The 19,566-nt window shown below is 38.5% G+C and overlaps 2 protein-coding genes across 12 annotated transcripts; one reads left to right on the plus strand and one right to left on the minus strand.

Annotated features, from left to right (window-relative positions):
* Window positions 1-455: 455 nt before the first annotated feature.
* On the minus strand, window positions 456-6,548 carry LOC103716265 (uncharacterized protein At4g13200, chloroplastic). Its single transcript, XM_008804198.4, has 3 exons — window positions 6,312-6,548; window positions 2,380-2,534; window positions 456-873 (listed from the first exon to the last, which is right to left on the minus strand). Exons 1-3 carry the CDS (start codon window positions 6,493-6,495, stop codon window positions 694-696), a joined length of 519 nt encoding a protein of 172 aa, XP_008802420.1. The 5' UTR covers window positions 6,496-6,548; the 3' UTR covers window positions 456-693.
* A 2,642-nt stretch (window positions 6,549-9,190) lies between these two features.
* LOC103716264 lies at window positions 9,191-18,442 on the plus strand. Of its 11 annotated transcripts, XR_003387413.2 has the most exons (7): window positions 9,191-9,416; window positions 9,924-11,911; window positions 14,229-14,481; window positions 15,236-15,305; window positions 16,407-16,861; window positions 16,982-17,035; window positions 18,221-18,442. XR_003387413.2 is itself a non-coding variant. In XM_008804197.4 (2 exons), exon 2 carries the CDS (start codon window positions 10,147-10,149, stop codon window positions 11,926-11,928), a length of 1,782 nt encoding a protein of 593 aa, XP_008802419.2. In that variant the 5' UTR covers window positions 9,191-9,416; window positions 9,924-10,146; the 3' UTR covers window positions 11,929-12,095. The 11 variants fall into 11 exon arrangements, 1 of the variants encoding a protein (XP_008802419.2); XR_005507342.1 differs by having other exon boundaries at window positions 16,407-17,155; XR_003387412.2 differs by having other exon boundaries at window positions 16,407-17,035.
* The last annotated feature ends 1,124 nt before the right edge of the window (window positions 18,443-19,566 follow it).

Genomic DNA, 19,566 nt, shown 5'->3' on the forward strand with positions numbered 1-19,566 from the left:
TTAGGAGTTGAGTCGAGCTTATTAAGTCGATGCTAAAAGCTTGACTGATATTGACGATAACAGAGGATAGAGCACTCCATTTGAAGGCAAATAGTCTCTTAAAATTATTAAATTTTGAACTGAGATATGTCAAAAATATTTTCTCAAAGAAGAGATAATGTTAAAAATAATTAGGCAGCATCCGAGCTCATCATCTATGCAAACTGACTTCCCACTATATACATACAAATGAATTCTGGCTCTGCAAGCTGCACAATACTTTATAACCTTTGTTTTTCTAGAAAAAAAATTCTTGAACCTTCAGTCGAGTTACTTAAAATAAGTCGGCAACATCTAAGCTCTTCTGTCATGTTGACCTACCAATGTGTATATAACATCTTGCACAGCCCTATGTTTCAACATCCCTCAGCGGAACTACGACTAACTATTACAAAATAGCTAGAGATTCAGCTTGATTTGGATAACAATGCATGTGCTGCTGTATTCCATATTCATGCCACAAAAAAGTTAGCCATCAATAGTCTAAGAATCAAGCACAACCGCATGGTTTGCTGGCTTAAGGCAAGCTTTTGCTCCGAAACACCTGTTTCATGGATCACTGTATGCTGAAGACAGCCTAGATTCTAATACAGCATCAAGATGTTAAAAAAATATTAGTTTTCTGTATCGCAAGCCAAAGAGGGCAAGAGCAAGCTAATCCTTCAACATCTCTTGGAAAGGATCCTCTGTTTTAGGACCAGGAGATGGAGATGAATCAGCTGGAGTTGCAGTATCTGAAGGTGCTCTCAGAGACTTTGAGATGACACCTTGTTCTTCCATCACCTCCAGTGAAGCTTTCTCCTTGGCTTTTTTCGCTCTCTCTATTACTTCTTCCTGCATTGATTAGCCTTGTCAAAGCAATCTTATAATGTGCAAAATGGAATTCACAGAATACTTAATCATAGATTAGCAATTAAAAGAGTGCAGGTAGTTAAAAAAATATCAGGAATATTGAATATTTCGTAATAAACACTACGGCATAAAAGAAGTGCTGACTGGTCTTGTCAACCTTTACTTCAATCAGCGGAAGGCAGCATGGAGTAACAGCATCTAGAGGAATGATATATTGACAGCTTTCTTGGAGTCATAGGCCCTATTTGGAACATTCTACAAGTTGAAGTCAAACATGCCTACTAGGCTTCTTCCGTCATTGTTCAACTCTTATTAACATGTTCCCATGTTCTTGAAATTCCAGGATAAGTCCCCAACTTATTCTATTGCTTTATAATCGCCACTGATCATGGAGATTTACGATTTATATTTTAGTTCAATATATCTGCTTAATCTGTTGTTCTGATACAGTATGTTTTTGCGTACCCTCAGTTATCGAAGCTGAAGGCAATAAATATCTCTGGATTATCTACACTATCTCTTTGACTATCATGAATTCATTTATTTTGTCTCTAATTATTTTAAATTCTTCATTACAAGTTTAGAATAGTTGAAGACAGGCCTTGGTGCAATAGTAAGATGGCTCCACTATGAGCTGAGTATCACAGATTCGGAACATAAAAATAGCCTCTTCACACCCAAAGATAAGGCTATGTACCTTTGATCCTCCCTAAACCCCAAAGTGGCAGTAGCTTTGTGCACTAGAACACCCTTTTTTGTAAGTTTAAAATAATTAAGCTCTTTAAATTTTCAGAATTATAAAATACTTGAATCCCTCTTTAGTTTGTCTCATGCTATAAAGCTTCTCTACTATTTGGCCATGTCAATTTCAACCCTCTTACTTTTCTCATGCACAATGCAGTGTTCCTTAGTTCTATCATAAAGATAATTATATAAAGGACTTATACCTAGAGCAGGTACAGGATGAAGCTGTATACAGAATATACATGACATAAACCAGATTGAAATACGAAAGAATGTCCATGCCACAAAAAGACTGTGCAATAAAACATGTAAATGCTGTTTTATATACACTATTATCCTACTAATGCACTTAGTGGTAGCAATCTTTGCTCATAGACGTCTCACATAGCCAAAAAAATTCATAGTATTTAATTTGGCGTTATCAAAAAAATGGAAATCTAGACACAAACTATCAAGCATAATACATATAGCTTTAGAGCATGTGAGCAATTCCCAGCCAAATTGTTAGAGAAGCTACTCAAGTTTATTCCCAAAGTAAGCACATATGGTTTCAATTTCTAACAACAAACAAGACTGTTACTTTCCAATGTATCGATATTGAGTGAGCCCGATCAGACTTGCAATTTCCCTAGTACCGAAATATCACATAAGCAATAGGTAATTTGACCATCAAAAGTAGAAACCTTCAAAAATATAAAACTCACATATGATTACTTCATTAACTACAAAATCTTGGACTCTCACCTGGAAATCTTGGACTTGCTTTTGTTGCTCAGCTTGCCATTGACCAATTACACTCAAGATCTCCCCCACTGAAGATTCTATTCTTTCATTTAGTGCTTCTGCGAAAGCTTTTCCCAAGAAAAATGCATCAAGAATAACTTTGCTATCATTTTCACCTATCCAATAGTCAGAACTCATTAGCCAAAAGAAATATGTTGATAGATATGTAACTTTGTACAGGGCCATTTGTTCTAGTAAATCTGGAATCACATCACTTGAGACGATCATGCACATGCTAACTTGATTTACAGTTTACAGCAATTTAAGTAAACAGTATGTTGTCTGGTGCTCGAAAGTTGCAAGATCTTTTTTTTTAAAAAAGGAAATTCATTAAAGTTCATAAACTGAATGTAGCAACAAAAGAAAAGTGCATAAACTGAATCACTCAAACCAAATGCTTCCAACATAAGATGGTTAAGATAATGGTTTCAACAAGTTGAGTGGATGACAATTGAAAAAATAACTTTCTGAAGCCCATATTAGCAATTTGGGTACCAGGAACCCACATGTTTCCTTCACAGAGAACTGCAAAAATCCCCTGGATAGCTTGCAAAAACATGGTCCTCTGGCTAACCTATATATCTATCCCATTCACACCAAACATTCCTGAAAGTATAGGGTGCACTTTCCCAATGAAAAGTTCAGATTTGCATCAAAGCACCTGCATAAGTTGAATGAGCAAAAATGGCATAATCAAGCTTATTCTGCAAAAAGCTAAGATACCTGGATAGATTTTCCAAATTATCCATAAGAAACCTATTTAAGATTATATATGGCCCCATAAAGAGAGCAGAGATAATTTATGGAACGACAAAGGGCACATTATGTTAGATTCATGCTGTCTAGTGCCAACCCTAAGTATGAGAAAGTCATGAAAGAAATCACTTTCCAATACTGGCACATTTTTTTGGGGTGCATGTATGTGTGTGGAATCAAGCATCATCAGAAGAAATCAAGCTGAAAAGCTGAAAATTGCACCCACAGACCTCACAATAAGCAAGGTAAAACATAAAGTAGGATTCAAACCACTAGCCAAGAAGAGCTACTTAGGCTTTCTACTTGAAGACATCCCCCCCCCCCCTCCCCTCTTCCTTCAGGTATACAAACAGCCAAAGACTTTGTATCATGTGTTCGCTAAAACACTTCAACTGTAAAATCAGTTAAAACTCCAAAAATATAAGGCTCAATGTGCATTAGCAAAGCTCTACTCGTAATTCATTTAAGGATCTATTGGGCACACTTCTTGATACCGATCTAAGAGATAATATCTATCTCAAAACCACCAAAACGAAATAGAAGCCCATCTCACTTCCTCTTCTCATTCTCCTCTGCTTTCTCTTGACTGGAAGGGAAATGCAAATGTCGGTGTAGAAGAATGAGTACCCCTGACATTGCAAGAGGACTTTGAATGAGTACCCCTGACATTGCAAGAGGACTTTTGTGTACCCTGCTGCCACTCTGCTACTTCCTCTAAATCAACAATGACTCATAAATTCCGGTGTTAGTTTGATTTGTATTATGATCAATGGGCCATTTAGATATTATGTTTTTTTATTTTTCTAGTAAAATTCCTACTAAAGGTAGCATTCCTACTAAACTCAGTAAATCCTACTAAAAGGAGTCCTAGGTGAGCTGAAAGTGAAAGGAATTTCCATTAATTCTAGATAACTTCGAGCTGACATGAAATTTAACATCCTTGAAATTTTCATATTAATTCTGAAAGCTAATTTAAAGGTAGATCTATAGTCCTAGTTTGAGATATATCAAAGCCAAGGAATCATATGTGACATACAAGCTGCGTTAGAATAGTTTATCTTACTAGGACTGTTTCAGATGCCAAATGTTTATGAGCTTTATGCAAACAGATAATCAGAAAACCCTTTTTTCAAAAAAAAAAAAGACAGCAAAAGTGAGGATTCCAGGTTTTAAGAATTATCACTTTAACAAAAAGTGATATCCAAATAAATCTGAACACTGCAAACAAATATAAAACATCATTGTTCTGAAAGTACTCTTAACTTTAGGAGGAAAAAATAGAATGAAAGTGTGCTGAAGTTTAATACTATTAGCACATATCCTCCTGGATAAAATGTCAAAAAAGATGTATATTCCACAGGTACAAGTTTATACATGAAGTCAATGGTCAAAGTGCTATTGGCACTGAGCATGCGCTATGGCTGGCATGGCAGTTGCCATGCTGATGCACATGCCATACCATGGCAAAACAAAATAAATACAACTATATGAAAACATCATAGACATTACTTCAATTAAAAGAAATTTTTTAAAAAAAGACTTAATAGGTGCCATGACAACCCAGTGCTAGGTGCCGATACTGGCCGAGCACAGTGCGTGCCAACCGACATGGACTGATACAAGACAGCACTTGAAATATGCATCAAATAGACGTTCTTGTTATATGAAAAAAAAGAATAATTTGAATTTGAGAATTTGACCATCAAGCAATCTAAGTTGTTTAATTGTTTGCTTGATCTCAATACTCATTCATGTGATTCTCTGAATCTGAAATCCAATCTTGTGTACCTTTCATTCAATCCTATAATCCATATTTATTCTACAACAGTGGAAGAAAGCATGTTTTGTACTAATTTGCTTGATGCAACTTTTACTGAAAATTAGGCTCTACTTTACACAATGATTCTTCAATCAACATCCATGTGTAGTTCTTGCGGGACAACATCATCATGAAAATCGCAGGTCTTTCTCTTCTTTAATCTAGCACCGCTATAGGATCCCTGACGTTGATGGTATCTTCCTTTATTTCCTTTCAAAAAATTAAATTCCAATAAAACCTGGTATCTAAACACATATGAATAACCCTGAAGTGCAAACCAAAAAAACTGTAGGACTTTCCCAGCCCAAACCTGGAACCAAAATGTCGCTTCCAGAACCTGAACTAGATTCATTTAAAAGATCGATCATAATATATATTCACATAATATTGTAAATGGCACATTTAGATATTACAAACTACCCTTGAATACTGTAAAGAACTTTGTTTTATTCATTGGAAAATAGCACGATTTCACCTTGATCAGACAGCATGGAGAGTCTCTATATGATCAAATACTCAATATGTCAAGCTGATGCACCCTTGATTGAATTACAAAAAAAAATCCCATTCCTAATCATCAAATTGAAATTGTAACCGGAATGGCCATGGAAATCATAAGCTGCAACATCAAGGAGGAACCTTGTTACTCTAACAATCTCCTTTTGAGGACACTGGGACTTCAGAAAGCCTATACTACCATCTTAATCAATCTCATTGAGATAATTCAATCAAAATGAAGTCTGGTGAAAAGTGAGCATCAATTGCAAGATGGACCCCCAAACACAAAGATTGATTTGGGGACTTACTGTGGCAGCTACCAGAGTCAGGCCTCTATTTCCCTTACCTAGAGTCGAGGGCAGCTCGCGAAGGGGATAAAGATGGCCATCAGGAATTCTGATGCTTCTATTTGTGAATAGAAATTTACCATTCTTCCTATATATGTCTTAGACCTACTTGTTGCCCTATATATTTCTTTGATGCCTGATACCATATTCTCGCCGAAAACTAGACTGATATTTCGAAATAATTTGTTCAGATCCTTAAACTTCCTCAGATGTCCATCGTCCTGGGAACATCGGATACCAAATCTTTATATTGGGATTACGAATTATGCCGCTTGAAATAACCTTGGCACGGAATCAATTTCTCAAAACCCTTAACGAAGGAGAAAAAGAAACCCATCACCGACAAGCAAAAGCATATGAGATTCGATAAACATGATAAAACAACACATCAGCTGCTAAAATTAGTAAAAGAGAGGGCACTGAGACGGAGATGGAGGAGGAGGAGAGTGAAAAGGAAGTAGTTTGCGCATTACCTGAACCGGGGCTTGGTGGTCCGCTGCTGCTGCACCGTACGCCTCGTCTCCCACCGGATCCCGCGAGGCTCGTCCTGAGCTTTAGGTTCGGAGGGGGTCGAGTTCTGGGAGATGGGAGGGGGAGGAGAAGAGCGGAATGGCAACGGCTAGTTTCTACCGTCGGAGAAGCGGAGATCCCTATCATTATTCACGAAGGTCTCCGTGCGACCGAAACCCAACTTGGATCCTCCACCTTTTTCGCATTTTATAATCTCTTTCTTTTCACCAAAATTTCAGCATGATGTGGAAGTAATTGGGCCGTCAAATAGGAAGCTGTGCTCCATCGTTTGGGCGATGGTGATTAGAGATGATGGTCGACCTGAAGCAAGATTTGTTATTATGTTCATCACTCAATCAGCACAAGATTTGATGATCTCTATTTATCTATTTTTTATTACAAATCCTTGATCATGTCCGTAACTCTAACAATCTCTCTCCCTTACCTAGAATGATCATGGCCGGAGGTCGACGCACTTTTGATGAATCTATTCCTGTAGCGGAGCTGCACGCGGCATGGAAGGATCTTAGATATGCTAGAGTATACCTTGGTATTTGACGGATACTCCTAGAAGGCGTCTCATCCATAATGGTTGACTGGATTCGGTGCCGGCGGGCTAGGCCGGACCTACACCTGCTACTCTAAAACATTTGGAGTATAGGGGAGGAATTGGATGTATTTCAGGCTTCGCATGTATTTCGGGAGGCGAACAGTGCTGCAGATTGGATCGCCTCTTATGCAGCCCATCATTCCGAGTCTGTATTTTGGGGTACTTATGATCATATACTGCAGGCATTAAATCGTGTTTTGTCTTGTGATTGCTTTGGGCTCTCTCACCGATGAGTGTAGTGAGAAGCCGGTTCACCAAAAAAAAACTCTCTTATAAATATCTTTAAATAATTATATCCTAACAAATTAGAAGACAATGTTATTTCTGCTATTTATGTAAGAACTCATACGGACATGCGTTTAGTCTCATATTGGTTATTTACTGGATAGATTTTAGATATTTATATAGGATCAAAAAATCTAAATAATACATTCCAGCTAGCTTTTTGGATGAGGTCTGATTGTTACAAATAGTATCAGAACCGATCCGGCCCATAATCTATGCGAACTAGGCTACATTATAGCACGAATTTATTGAGTTGACCACGGATCGATTGTGAATAAAAAAAGAAAAAAAAGATATTTTAGGACTGATAATCAGAAAAACGACATGATTTGTTCTCAGAGAAAAGTATTTTTAGGACGGTGTAATGTATTAAATGATATTTTAGGACTGATAATCAGAAAAAGGATAAAACATGGTTTGTTCCCAAAGGAAAGTATTTTTAGGACAGTGTAATGTATTATAAAATTAACTTAATGGTATTTTGGTTTGAAATGTTGACAAATTAAAATCTTACAGAAAAATTATTTCCAAACTCAAAACTCCCTTTCATTAATATAGCATAAAACAAGATTAAATGAATTTCTTCCGATTTTTACAAATATGATATTATATTATAATATAATTATAGATTATATTATAATAAATTATTATATTATCATTGATAGCGTGTGTGAGAACGTGGATAAAGAAGACATGGACATCTTTAAGAGCATTGTCGGCTCCAAAGTTCAGCGTGAGAAGAACTTTGGTCACGTGCCCAATCCTAATTCGGCAACGTAAATATATGCTGCTCACAAGGGTATTTTCGCGAACCAACTACGCAGTACGAATCCATGCCCCATCTCTGCCGCTTCCCCCTTTTTGGGTGGTTCTATATACACCCCCCCTATTGCTAAGGACACCCCCCAAAAACCAAAAAAAAAATACCCAAACTGACCTTTAGTGTAATTACCATATTGCCCTTGAAATTTTCTCAGTACACCCCCCCTTCCTCCTCACTGCCGCCTCCTCCCCTCCCCCTCCTCCTCACTGCCGCCTCCTCCTCCTCCTCCTCCGCCTCCCCCATCACCCCTCCTCCTCCTCTTCCTCCCCCCCTCCCCCTGCGCCCGCTTCCTCCTCCTCCCCATCCCCCACCTCCCCGTCCTCCTCCTGCGCCTCCCCCCTCCTACCCCTCCTGATTCCCCGCCTCCCCCATCACCCCTCCCCCTCCTCCTCCTCCTCCCCATCCCCCACCTCCCCGTCCTCCTCCTCCGCCTCCTCCTCCTCCTCCTCCCCATCCCCCACCTCCCCGTCCTCCTCCTCCGCCTCCTCCTCCTCCTCCTCCGCCTCCCCCATCACCCCTCCGCCTCGTCTTCCTCCCCCCTCCCCCTGCGCCCGCTTCCTCCTCCTCCCCATCCCCCACCTCCCCGTCCTCCTTCCTCCTCCTCCCCATCCCCCACCTCCCCCCCCTCCTCCCCTCCACCTCCCCGTCCTCCTCCTCCGCCTCCCCCCTCCTCCTCCGCCACCTCCTCTCACTCCTCTTCTCCCACCTCCCCGTCCTCCTTCCTCCTCCTCCCCATCCCCCACCTCCCCCTCCGCCTCCCCCCGCCTCCCCGTCCTCCTCCTCCGCCTCCCCCCTCCTCCTCCGCCGGCGAGGTGCTCGTTGCTCGGGAGATGGCCGGGGAGGTGCTTGAGGCGAGGTTTTTTGGGCGGAAGGGAGAAGCCGGCGGGTGTTTTGGAGGGGAAGAGCGGGGTGGGGGGGTTTGGGGGGTGTAGAGAGCAATTTAGGTGAGGGGGTGGGAAGGGTGGGGGGTAATTTAGGAATTTTTAATTTTTTAGGGGTGTCCTTAGCAAATGGGAGGGTGCAGAGAGTATTTAATTTTTTTTTAATTTTTGGGGGGTGTCCTGAGCAACAGGGGGGGTGTATATAGAACCACCCCCCCTTTTTTTCCCCTTCACCCCCCTTCTTCCCCAAAACACCCCCCGGCCGGCCCCCTCTGCTTCGCTCGTCGACAGCCCTGAAACCCCCCAAGAATCGAAGTAGATCGAAGATTCTCTCGTCGATTCCATCGCCAATTCGGTCCTCGTAGGGTTTTAATCCATCGATCTCACTCTATTGCGGTTTACCAATCCTTCTTGCACTTCTTGGAGCTCGATCTTGGATCTTCTCTCCTTGGGTGCTCTTGCCCCATCGGTATGGATTCGTTCTTCTTCTCAGCGCTATAATTTGTTGTCATTTTCTGACAGGATGATGTTATTGTCCTGGTTGGGGGAGTGGATCGTAGCTGCAAGCTAGGGTCCATGCTTGCCTGAAAGATTTGCTGGGATTTCCGGTCCTAAATTTCTGGATTTGTCCGGATTTGAGCTGGATTAGGTAGTGCCTTGTAGGAAAATGGAAGTTTGCTCTCGTAATGTATTTTGTGAGACCGGGCTTGCTGGAATTTACACTCAGTTAGGGCCTGTTTTTCGCCTTTCTTTTCGTTCTGGCTGTGTTTCTTGCTGCAGAGCCCTGATTTTTCAGATAATTATTTTGGATTTCGTGTTTCTTTTACCCACCCACTTCGCTGCTAGCTCAGTCTAGCATAGGCAATTGCATGGACAAGGAATATATTTAGATCTGATCGTAAATTTTCAACATAAAAATTATAATTGTATTTTTTGATGGGTAGATTAAAAGGCTATTTTTCCCCATTATGTTCAGGTCTAACTTGCTATCAGTTGTTAGATACCAGATGATTGCCACTAATGGGTCCAAGTGTGGTAATGTTCTGATATAAGATGCCTTGGATGAATTGGGTTAGCTGTCATTATGCAATTACTGTTGAGATAATGCGGTGATATGGCAGTTGTGCAATCTATTTTAGTGCACTTAATTGCTTGATTAGTTCATTCTGAGGAAAAAAAAGGATAGCTATAGTTGTTTCATGGCTGGCCACTCATTAGCCCATCAGGATCATAATCTAGTTGTTCCAGACCATTCTCTTGTCATTGGCCAAGAGTTCCCAGATGTGGAAACCTGCAGAAGGACACTTAAAGATATTGCTATTGCTTTACATTTTGATCTTCGGATAGTGAAATCTGATAGGAGCCGATTCATAGCCAAGTGCTCCAAGGAAGGATGCCCCTGGCGAGTTCATGTAGCAAAGTGTCCTGGTGTCCCTACTTTCTCAATCAGGACCTTGCATGGGGAGCATACATGTGAAGGAGTTCGCGGTCTTCATCACCAGCAAGCCACTGTGGGTTGGGTTGCCAGATCCGTGGAGGCCCGACTAAGAGATAATCCACAATACAAACCAAAGGAGATATTGCAAGATATCCGTGAACAGCATGGGGTTGCTGTGTCTTATATGCAAGCTTGGCGTGGGAAAGAGCGAAGCATGGCTGCAGTCCATGGCACTCTTGAGGATGGATATCGCCTTCTTCCAGCATACTGTGAACAAATAAAGAGAACAAATCCTGGGAGCATTGCATTAGTTTATGCAACCGGTCCAGAAAACTGCTTCCATCGTGTGTTTATTTCCTACCGTGCATCAATATATGGTTTTCTGCATGCTTGCCGGCCACTATTGGAACTTGATAGGGTACAACTTAAAGGAAAATACCTTGGAGGTTTGCTTTGTGCCTCAGCTGTTGATGCTGATGACACACTATATCCGCTGGCATTTGCTATTGTGGACACAGAGAGCGACGAAAATTGGATGTGGTTTCTATCAGAATTGCGAAAGCTCCTTGGAGTTAATACAGACAAGATGCCTGTATTAACAATTTTGTCCGAGAGACAGAATGGCATCGTAGAAGCAGTTGAAACCCATTTCCCCACTGCTTTTCATGGATTCTGCCTGCGTTATGTAAGCGAGAGCTTCCGTGATGAGTTCAAAAATTCAAAATTAGTCAACCTCTTTTGGAATGCTGTGTATGCTCTCACTGCAGCTGAATTTGAGGCAAAGGTAACTGAGATGATGGAAGTTCAAGATGTTATGCCTTGGTTCCGTCTTTTTCCACCTAACCTCTGGGCTGTTGCATACTTTGAGGGGGTACGTTATGGTCACTTCACTCTGGGAATCACGGAGATATTGTATACTTGGGCCCTTGATGGCCATGAACTTCCTATCGTGCAAATGATGGAACACATACGCCATCAATTAACTGCTTGGTTTAATGATCGTCGCAATATGGGAATGTCATGTTCCTCAGTTCTTGTTCCCTCTGCTGAGAAGCTTATTTCAGAAGCTATTGCTGATTCACGTTGTTATCAAGTCCTCCGTGCAAATAAAGTGGAGTTTGAGATTGTATCATCTGAGAGAACAAATATTGTTGATATACAGAGCTGGTGTTGCTCATGTCGTCGGTGGCAAATCTATGGTATCCCATGTGCACACGCGGCTGCTGCACTTCTATCTTGTGGTGAAGATGTCCGGCTCTATGCTCAAGAGTGTTTCAGCATTAGGAAATACAGAGAAGCCTATTCACAAATGATATATCCCATTCCAGATAGAAATCTTTGGAAGGAATCAGGTGAGGGAACAGAAGGTGGAGGTAACAAAGCAGATATTATTGTACGCCCTCCTAAGACTCGTCGGCCACCTGGCCGCCCCAAAAAGAAGGTTCTTCGGATAGAAAGTTTAAAGCGCCCAAAGCGAGTTGTTCAATGCGGCCGATGTCATCTATTAGGGCATTCTCAAAAGAAATGTACATTGCAAATCTGACACTTTTGGACATTTTCTTTTTCAATTAAAATCTTTGTTATATTCTTATATGTGCAAGGAAGTAGAATTAGTGTTGTATCATGCAATAGAAGTTTGTTCTAATTTTTCTTTTCATCGCTATATGCTCTTTATTTGATTAAAGCTGAGGATGCTGCTCTTTTATGAAAGCCTGTTATGGATTTGCTTTATAAAGATTCATTGAAAGCTCAAATCCATGCTTTCTTGTATTTCTTTATGTTACAATTCCTTTTGCTAAACTAGAGTCAAAGAAGTATGCGATCAGAGGCATGGACAAGAAAGCAGGTCATATGCGCTCTTTAGGTGCAGGCTGAGGCTTGGCAAATTTTGGTGGCGGTTAGTTTCTTCAGTGTTCCTGTATAATTTTATATTTCTTTATTCAGTAAACTTTGTCTAATTAAAATGAATTATTTACTTTAAATGCTGAATACTTTCTTCTTTCTATGTGACTAATAATAGTATATTTACCAAAAAAATACTTTTATATGAGGCCATATATATACTTATGTTATAAGGAGTATCAAAGAAAATCACACAACTAGGATGATCTGCAAGGATTTTGAGGAGAACTTCGTCCTGAAACTTTATATAAGAGAGGTCATTAATTGTTGAATGTTGGACATTCTTGGTTCCATGTTACAAGGGAAAGGATATTGGAATTTGCAACAGATGATGGTGTGAGAACCTGTGCAGGCGTGTGTTTAGTCCCACATCGGTTATTCGCTGGGTAGATCTTGGGTACTTATACAGGATCAAGGAACCCAAATAATAACTTCCGGCCAGCCATTTGGGTGAGGTCCTGGGTTGTTACTAATGGTATCAGAGCGGACCCGGCCCATAACTTACGTGGACTAGGGGACACTGCAGCATGGATCCATTGGGGCTGACCACGGGCCAATCGTGGTGTTTGTGATTAGATTTGAATAGATATAAACCCTTAGCTTGACGAGGACGTCAGGGCTTGAACGGGGGGAGTATGTGAGAACCTGTGCAGGCGTGTGTTTAGTCCCACATCGGTTATTCGCTGGGTAGATCTTGGGTACTTATACAGGATCAAGGAACCCAAATAATAACTTCCGGCTAGCCATTTTGGGTGAGATCCTGAGTTGTTACAGATTGTTCTGGCAAATGATGGCTATCACAGTAGCAAAATACTACCTAATAAGCTTTATAGTTTCTTGGATTATAACTTTTCAGTTCCTGGGATTGGGAGGATTTGCAGTTCTGTGATGCCCTCAATCAAATAAGTGTATTCTTCTGTCTAATTATTGAACTGATTTAGATGACTATTTGCATCAGTCAGCTGTCCTTGATGTGAACTGTAGGTTGGGTCATTGATGAGGACAAAGTTCTTTGAAATATGAAGTGAAAATCTCATCCCAAGTTTCAGATCTTTAGAATAATTGGGTTGATCACTTTCTGAGAGTGATGGCAGAGTGAAAAGGCATCCTTATCCCAAAAGAAAGAGCTTTTGAGTATCCTTTGATTGCCTGTGCACTGGCTTTTCATTATCCAATTCCACCCTACTTTATAGGCAAGAGTATTGTCTTCCATCAAGGAAGTCAGAGTAAGGTCTAGAGGTGGCAGGTCTAGAGAATTTGAATGGAAACCAACTTCTATGCATGTCTTTGCTCAAATACTCCTAAGTATGCTTGCTCCAAGTCTTTAAAATCACCTTTAAATGCTTCACCTTGAATAGAAGGACGGTTAAATGTTCAGTTAGCATTCCAAATATGATGAGGAATTATGGTAGGATGTGCGACCTAATTAATGCAGAGTCTGAAAGGTGAGGCTGGAAGTCATTGATATTGAATGGCCCCAACAGGAAGAAGTTAAATTGCTGGCAGGCATGCAGTGAAAATACAAATTAAGGAAATATTGCAATGTTTGTAGATTTACAAGGTCCCATCCAGGTTAGCCCGTGATTTTCTACCTAGGATACTTTTTTCTGCATGTCAAGAATGAAGAAGGTGGTGTGACACACACACTGCTTTTTGCTGCATTTTAAGAATGATAATGGCGGTACTGACACACACAGAGATACTATTCATGAAAGCACATATTTGAAAGGGTAAAAAAAACATTTTTATTTTTCTGTTTCATCATGGAAATCATATCGTTATGATCCAAAAACTTTGCAGAATCACCTTTTCACTGTTTTTCTTATTTCTTGCTTTTTCTCAAGATTATCTTAGAAATTGAGCTGAGATCCAAAAAACTTTGTCGAACACCTTTCTCACTGTATTTTCTCTTTTTGCATTTTCTCTTAATTATCAACCAAGGGACTGGCTTGTTTGTGGTCATTGTATGAGAGAAGAGAGAGTGACTGATGGAGATAAGGGAGAAACCTATCTTAACTGGAATTTGATTCCCTGAGCAGTATATATCTATCTGGACTGACAAAGCACATAAGATGATTTATGGCTATGGGCTCCAAAACAGTTATTTTGATTACCTTCTGGCGTATCCAAGGCAAAATGAGTCCACTTTCCTTCAAGGAACATGATCTTACTTGAAACCAAACAGACTTGAAAGGTATGTACAACACCAAAACCCAGTTATGAACTTATGTCAAACTGATCTAAAGTGATAGGATGTTAGTTGTCATACATAATTCCAAGTTTTTGCAGATATTGTTGCTTAATTTATTTCATACTTTTGTGATGTAACAAGCATCACAAGATCATAAAAAATCTTTATCATTAATTTGTTGTATGATCACTTTCCATAATGTACATATTGATAAAAGTATATCGAGAAGTTTGTTGCATGCGATTGTATTTAAACTCATGTAACACATTGTTTGATTATTTTTTATGTTTTCTCATTTGCACTTTAAAGGTGAATTACTACGGCTGCTAATTTCAATCCACTTTAACCATCAATAGCTTACAAAGTGGACTAATAACTTACCTTAGCCTAAGCCAGAGTGTGTTTATAGCCAAAACTTTATGGTGTCTGTCTGGCTGTCTGGGTGCTCTGCTTTAGGTTGTCATTGCTTAGGACCCATTGGTGGTTGGACAACCTTGACATCAGCATTATCATGCAACATCACTGTCTTGCTGGAATTTTATTTATATGCATGAAGAAAAAGAAGATATAATGAAGAGGTTTATGAGTTTATATGTCAATAAGAAAGAGAATTTTGAAGTTGATGGTGTTGGACCACCGAGAAAGTTCTTAAGTTTCAAAATAATTAGTAATGGTGAAAGCAATTAATGAATTTGATAAATTTTAGCCTTATTGATATTTTATTTTTAAGATGATGTCTACAAGTATTATTTTTTAGGTGAGAGGGAAAGAAGCTGAACCATGGGTATGACATCTGGAGAGCTTTATACCTGAGTAAAGCAATTCAGGTGAGTTCTCGAGATTGGGCAAGTCCGTGACTCTTTTTATTTATTTTTCATTCTCTTTTTATTAACAAATCAACTTCTTTTTCTGTCTGTATTTTCTTCTTTGTTCTCTTTTCTCTTTCTTGTCGATTTCTTGCTGCATCACTCTATTCTGAATTTTGAATTTAATTTTATTATTGACGTTGTTGGCTTGTTGCTTGCATGATAATAACAAGAAATTTTGCCATGCATATGTTAAACATGTCTGTGTCTAAGGCTTTTTTTTTGGTGTTTGTGCACGTGCGCCAGGGAAAGTAGTCACAGCCTTCTTTTTCATATTGAGTCTGGGTAAAATATCCTGAATCTTGTAGCAACATGGGATTACTTGAAAGTACCTCAGAACTGGGAACTCTGTCCAACTGCATGTTCTTAAATGATTGGCATGGTGGTCTATCCTTTTGCTGGGATTTGAGTATAAAGATGAGAACTAGAGGAATATAAGGGAAAATGAGACTCTAATTACTTGTTAATTGGGTCAGGTGAAGGGAAACCTAAAAGATTGGTATGCTATACAGTATTCTTAATTTTGGTTTTGTTGATGTTTGAGTTGGTCGATGGTGTAACTTCAGTCATAGGTTTGGCATGAGTGCTTTTTTAATTGAACTTGGATGGTTTGTTGTCATTCCTGCAATATTTTTTCCATTTTGCTTTATCCACTAGAGCTCATTTTAAATATCAGCAAAGTAACTTCATTGGCAGAGAAAACCTCCACCCAAGTTTCTTCAAAACATTCTTATGGAAGATAACAAACAATTTTATATTCTATGAGAATGAATTAGACCTTCTTAGAATCTTTTTCAAAACATGCATTTCACATATTTTAAGCTTATAAAGAATGAGAATGCCTTCATATTTTTTATGGTTAGATTTAAAGGTTTAAGGAAAAAACTTGCCTCCATACATCTGATGTATCTGCGGCTATTGTTGGGGGAAGTTGAAACCATTAGTCTTTATGAAGTAGTGGTTGTTGGCATGGAAGAAATTGTCTGCAGTCATACTTGAATTGGTCAGTGTTCCTAGTTTGATGCTTCAAACCGTAAGATGATTTTATTGTTTCTCCTGCAGGATGCACTTTCCCATGTTTATGTGTTCCTGCTTGCATAGGTGCGGGTGTTGGGATTAGCGGTTCTGGTGTCCCACAGCTATTAAGGATGTGTGATATTTCACATATAGCATATCAATGAAAGTTTATTTGGATTCTGATAAAGTAGCATATTTTTATTTTCACTATGCAATGGTTCTTTCCTATTATCTTTTAATAATGATTCCCTCTCTATTACTGCATACTACAAGCTCTCCTTTATCATTCGCCAGATTTTCTTAGTCAATGAATGATGGTGAACATGCTTGTTATTGGTTAGTCTTGCATCTCCTCAGAATTCTGCAACCAGATGTTACTGTCATGTTTCATGAACCAAATGAACTGAGCTTCCACTTTCTTGAAGTCACCATCGATGATTATCAGGAACCGTTGAGCTCTCAATTTATTTTATTTAAATAATGCTTTGATTTAGAAAGAGGTACTCTATATTTTGGGTTTTTTCAATTGCAAAATTGTAGGCTGCCTTTCTGTTGTTCTGTAAGTTAAATTTCAGGATGAGCTAGCTGTAGTTAAATCTCTTTGTCTCTGTTTCTTTCAGTTATTAATCGTGTCATCTCAAACATCCAAACTGGTGACAGGCTTTGGCGCAAAGGTAAGATTGGTCCATTATAACCTGAGTGTGATAGGCTCAAAGCCACACCGGATCTCATAGTGGCTGGAGTCTCGATGCCCCTGTTTATTTCAGACATCCAAACTCTATTTTACGTGATAGGTATTGTAAGCTTTTTGTGAGTAATTTTTAGAATATGTATCACAAATTTACCTTAAGTATCCTATTTTATAAAATCAAAAATGTTTTGACACATCTGGATCCGATGTAGTCTAATATTGTGGAAGGACTTACTTAATTTATTATATACTTATGTTTGCTAATATTTTAATGGTAAATGTTTTTTTTATTAAAAAAAAAGATGGTCTCTCATCAGCTTCATTAAAAAAACTAAATTGTTACATCTAGTCCCAGATAGGGATGAAAACACAAAATAAAAATACAATAAGAGATGAAGAAGGGAGTGAAGAGGGGATAGATATAAGAGTGACTAGAGCTGTCAAATTCCTTATCTGAAAGGTTATTAGAACCTGGAGTTTCACCTCTTCTCTTACTTGGCTACATAGATCCAGTTCGAAATAAATGCCCATCACCATACCCTTCCATGTTGCACTTATCCTGTCTAAAAACCAAGCTTTTCCCGTGAAATTAATGGTAAATAGTCAATTCTTGGAATTTATAATGTTGATATTACTATATGACTATAAGTTGTGGTCTATAATTTATGATTAAATGCTAGAACTTTTAGATATTGATGCTCTTTTGTATAGTATGGCTCATGTGGTAACCTGATATGCTTAGTGTTTTTTTTTTTTTTTAACATATACTAGCGAACAAAACAAGTAGAATTTTTGAATAAGTAGATAAAAATTATGTGTAAACTTTTCTAAATTTTAAAAATTTATATTAAGAATCATATTATACACAAATGGAAATTTTAAAAAAAAAAGGAACAAGATTGAACAAGATTGCATTTTAAGTTTTTGATTTCAAAATGACAATATTATTCCTTGATGCAGAACTTATGCATTTCCAAAGTTAAGATATTTTAGAAGAATGTAAAAAGTGGACAAAAGCACTAAGAGATCTTGGTGGGTGTACGTGGAAGGCTTTACATAATTAGTAGCTTGTTTCATCTTTCATATGTAATTAGGAATTCAGGAGAAATTGTTTATGACTTGAAAAATGCTTTTGGGAACTCATTTGTGCATATGAAAAGTTTTGCAGGCCCGCATATTGGTGGACTGGGCACTTGGTATTCAAACATCTATCGCATTGCACCAATTTCCTTGCGTTATGGTAATACCTTCGTGCCATGGGGTATAAGAAGCTTTTCATATGGTTATGGTAATACCTTGTTTTATGGTAACATCTATTGACATTAGAGAATTCTAGGATTGTCACGCTTTTATGTAAAAGAAAAACAATCGGAAAAGTTATTATACGCTTTGGAATTAAAGGAAAAGGAACTGAAATACGACTGAATAGGATAAAGAGTTAGGGAAAAAATTGGATAAAAATGTTATAAAGTTTTAAATAAATATATCAAAAATTAAAAATTCTTATTTTAATATAGATATGAATAATGTATTTGTAACGTATCCTATTTGTAAGATTCACTGTCTTGGTGTATCTTTATTGCATTATGTTAAAAGTTCATATTTAAAAATTCATGTTAACAAATAGGGTGGGTAATTTAAAGATTCATATTATAATTTATCAGACAAGAGGTTGATGGGTGAGTTGATGGGAAAAAAGAATCTCTGTATCAATTGGACGTTCTAACTAGATAATGAAGAGGCTCCCATTATGTGCATATGAATTTATCCCTCGTGCATATGATTTATAGAATTTGTTACCAAATATAAAAGATTAGTCGATTATAGAATTGTCGAATCAGTGGTAATAAGCTTTATGAATTTTTCATGTCCGCATAACAGGTGCTCAGAAGTATTTTCTTTTCATTGTACTGTAGATGCTAGAAACTAGTGATAAATTTAGCATTACAAAGATATAAAAAATATTTAATTTCATAGTTACTGAGAAAATTAAATTTTGGAGCGACTGATCTTATGACTTCCCACTCACGCAATCCGTTCTTATCTAGACGCTTTGGTGTTGAATATGTCTGGAGTGCGAACACTACTGAATTCTTGGAGACGGCAAGACTCAACACAATACTATTGGACACCCCAAGAATGGGCAAGTTTCTTGATGAGCCTTCCATGTGATGAATCAACATTGTAAGTTTTAAAACCTTAAACTCTCGACCAATTCAAGTTAAAATGTTAGCCTAAAAGTTAGACACTTCTATTATACTTTCTAGAATTTAAGTGTAGAGCACTTCAAGAAACTTATGATGCTTGGACATATGAAAGTCATTGAGATCTAAAAACAAGCCTGACAAGTTGGAAGTAGGTAAGTTTATTGGAGATAACTAGTTTTATAACAATGCTCTGAAAATAGCAACCCCAGCTTCCACTTGCTTCAACAGGATATAGGGTTAGGAGGGTAGGCACAAGCCTCTTTGATTTGCCGTTAAGTGCTGGATCCATTGAATGAGTTTAGTAGAG

This window comes from Phoenix dactylifera, chromosome 2 (genome assembly GCF_009389715.1).
Source record: "Phoenix dactylifera cultivar Barhee BC4 chromosome 2, palm_55x_up_171113_PBpolish2nd_filt_p, whole genome shotgun sequence".
Lineage (NCBI taxonomy): Eukaryota > Viridiplantae > Streptophyta > Magnoliopsida > Arecales > Arecaceae > Phoenix > Phoenix dactylifera.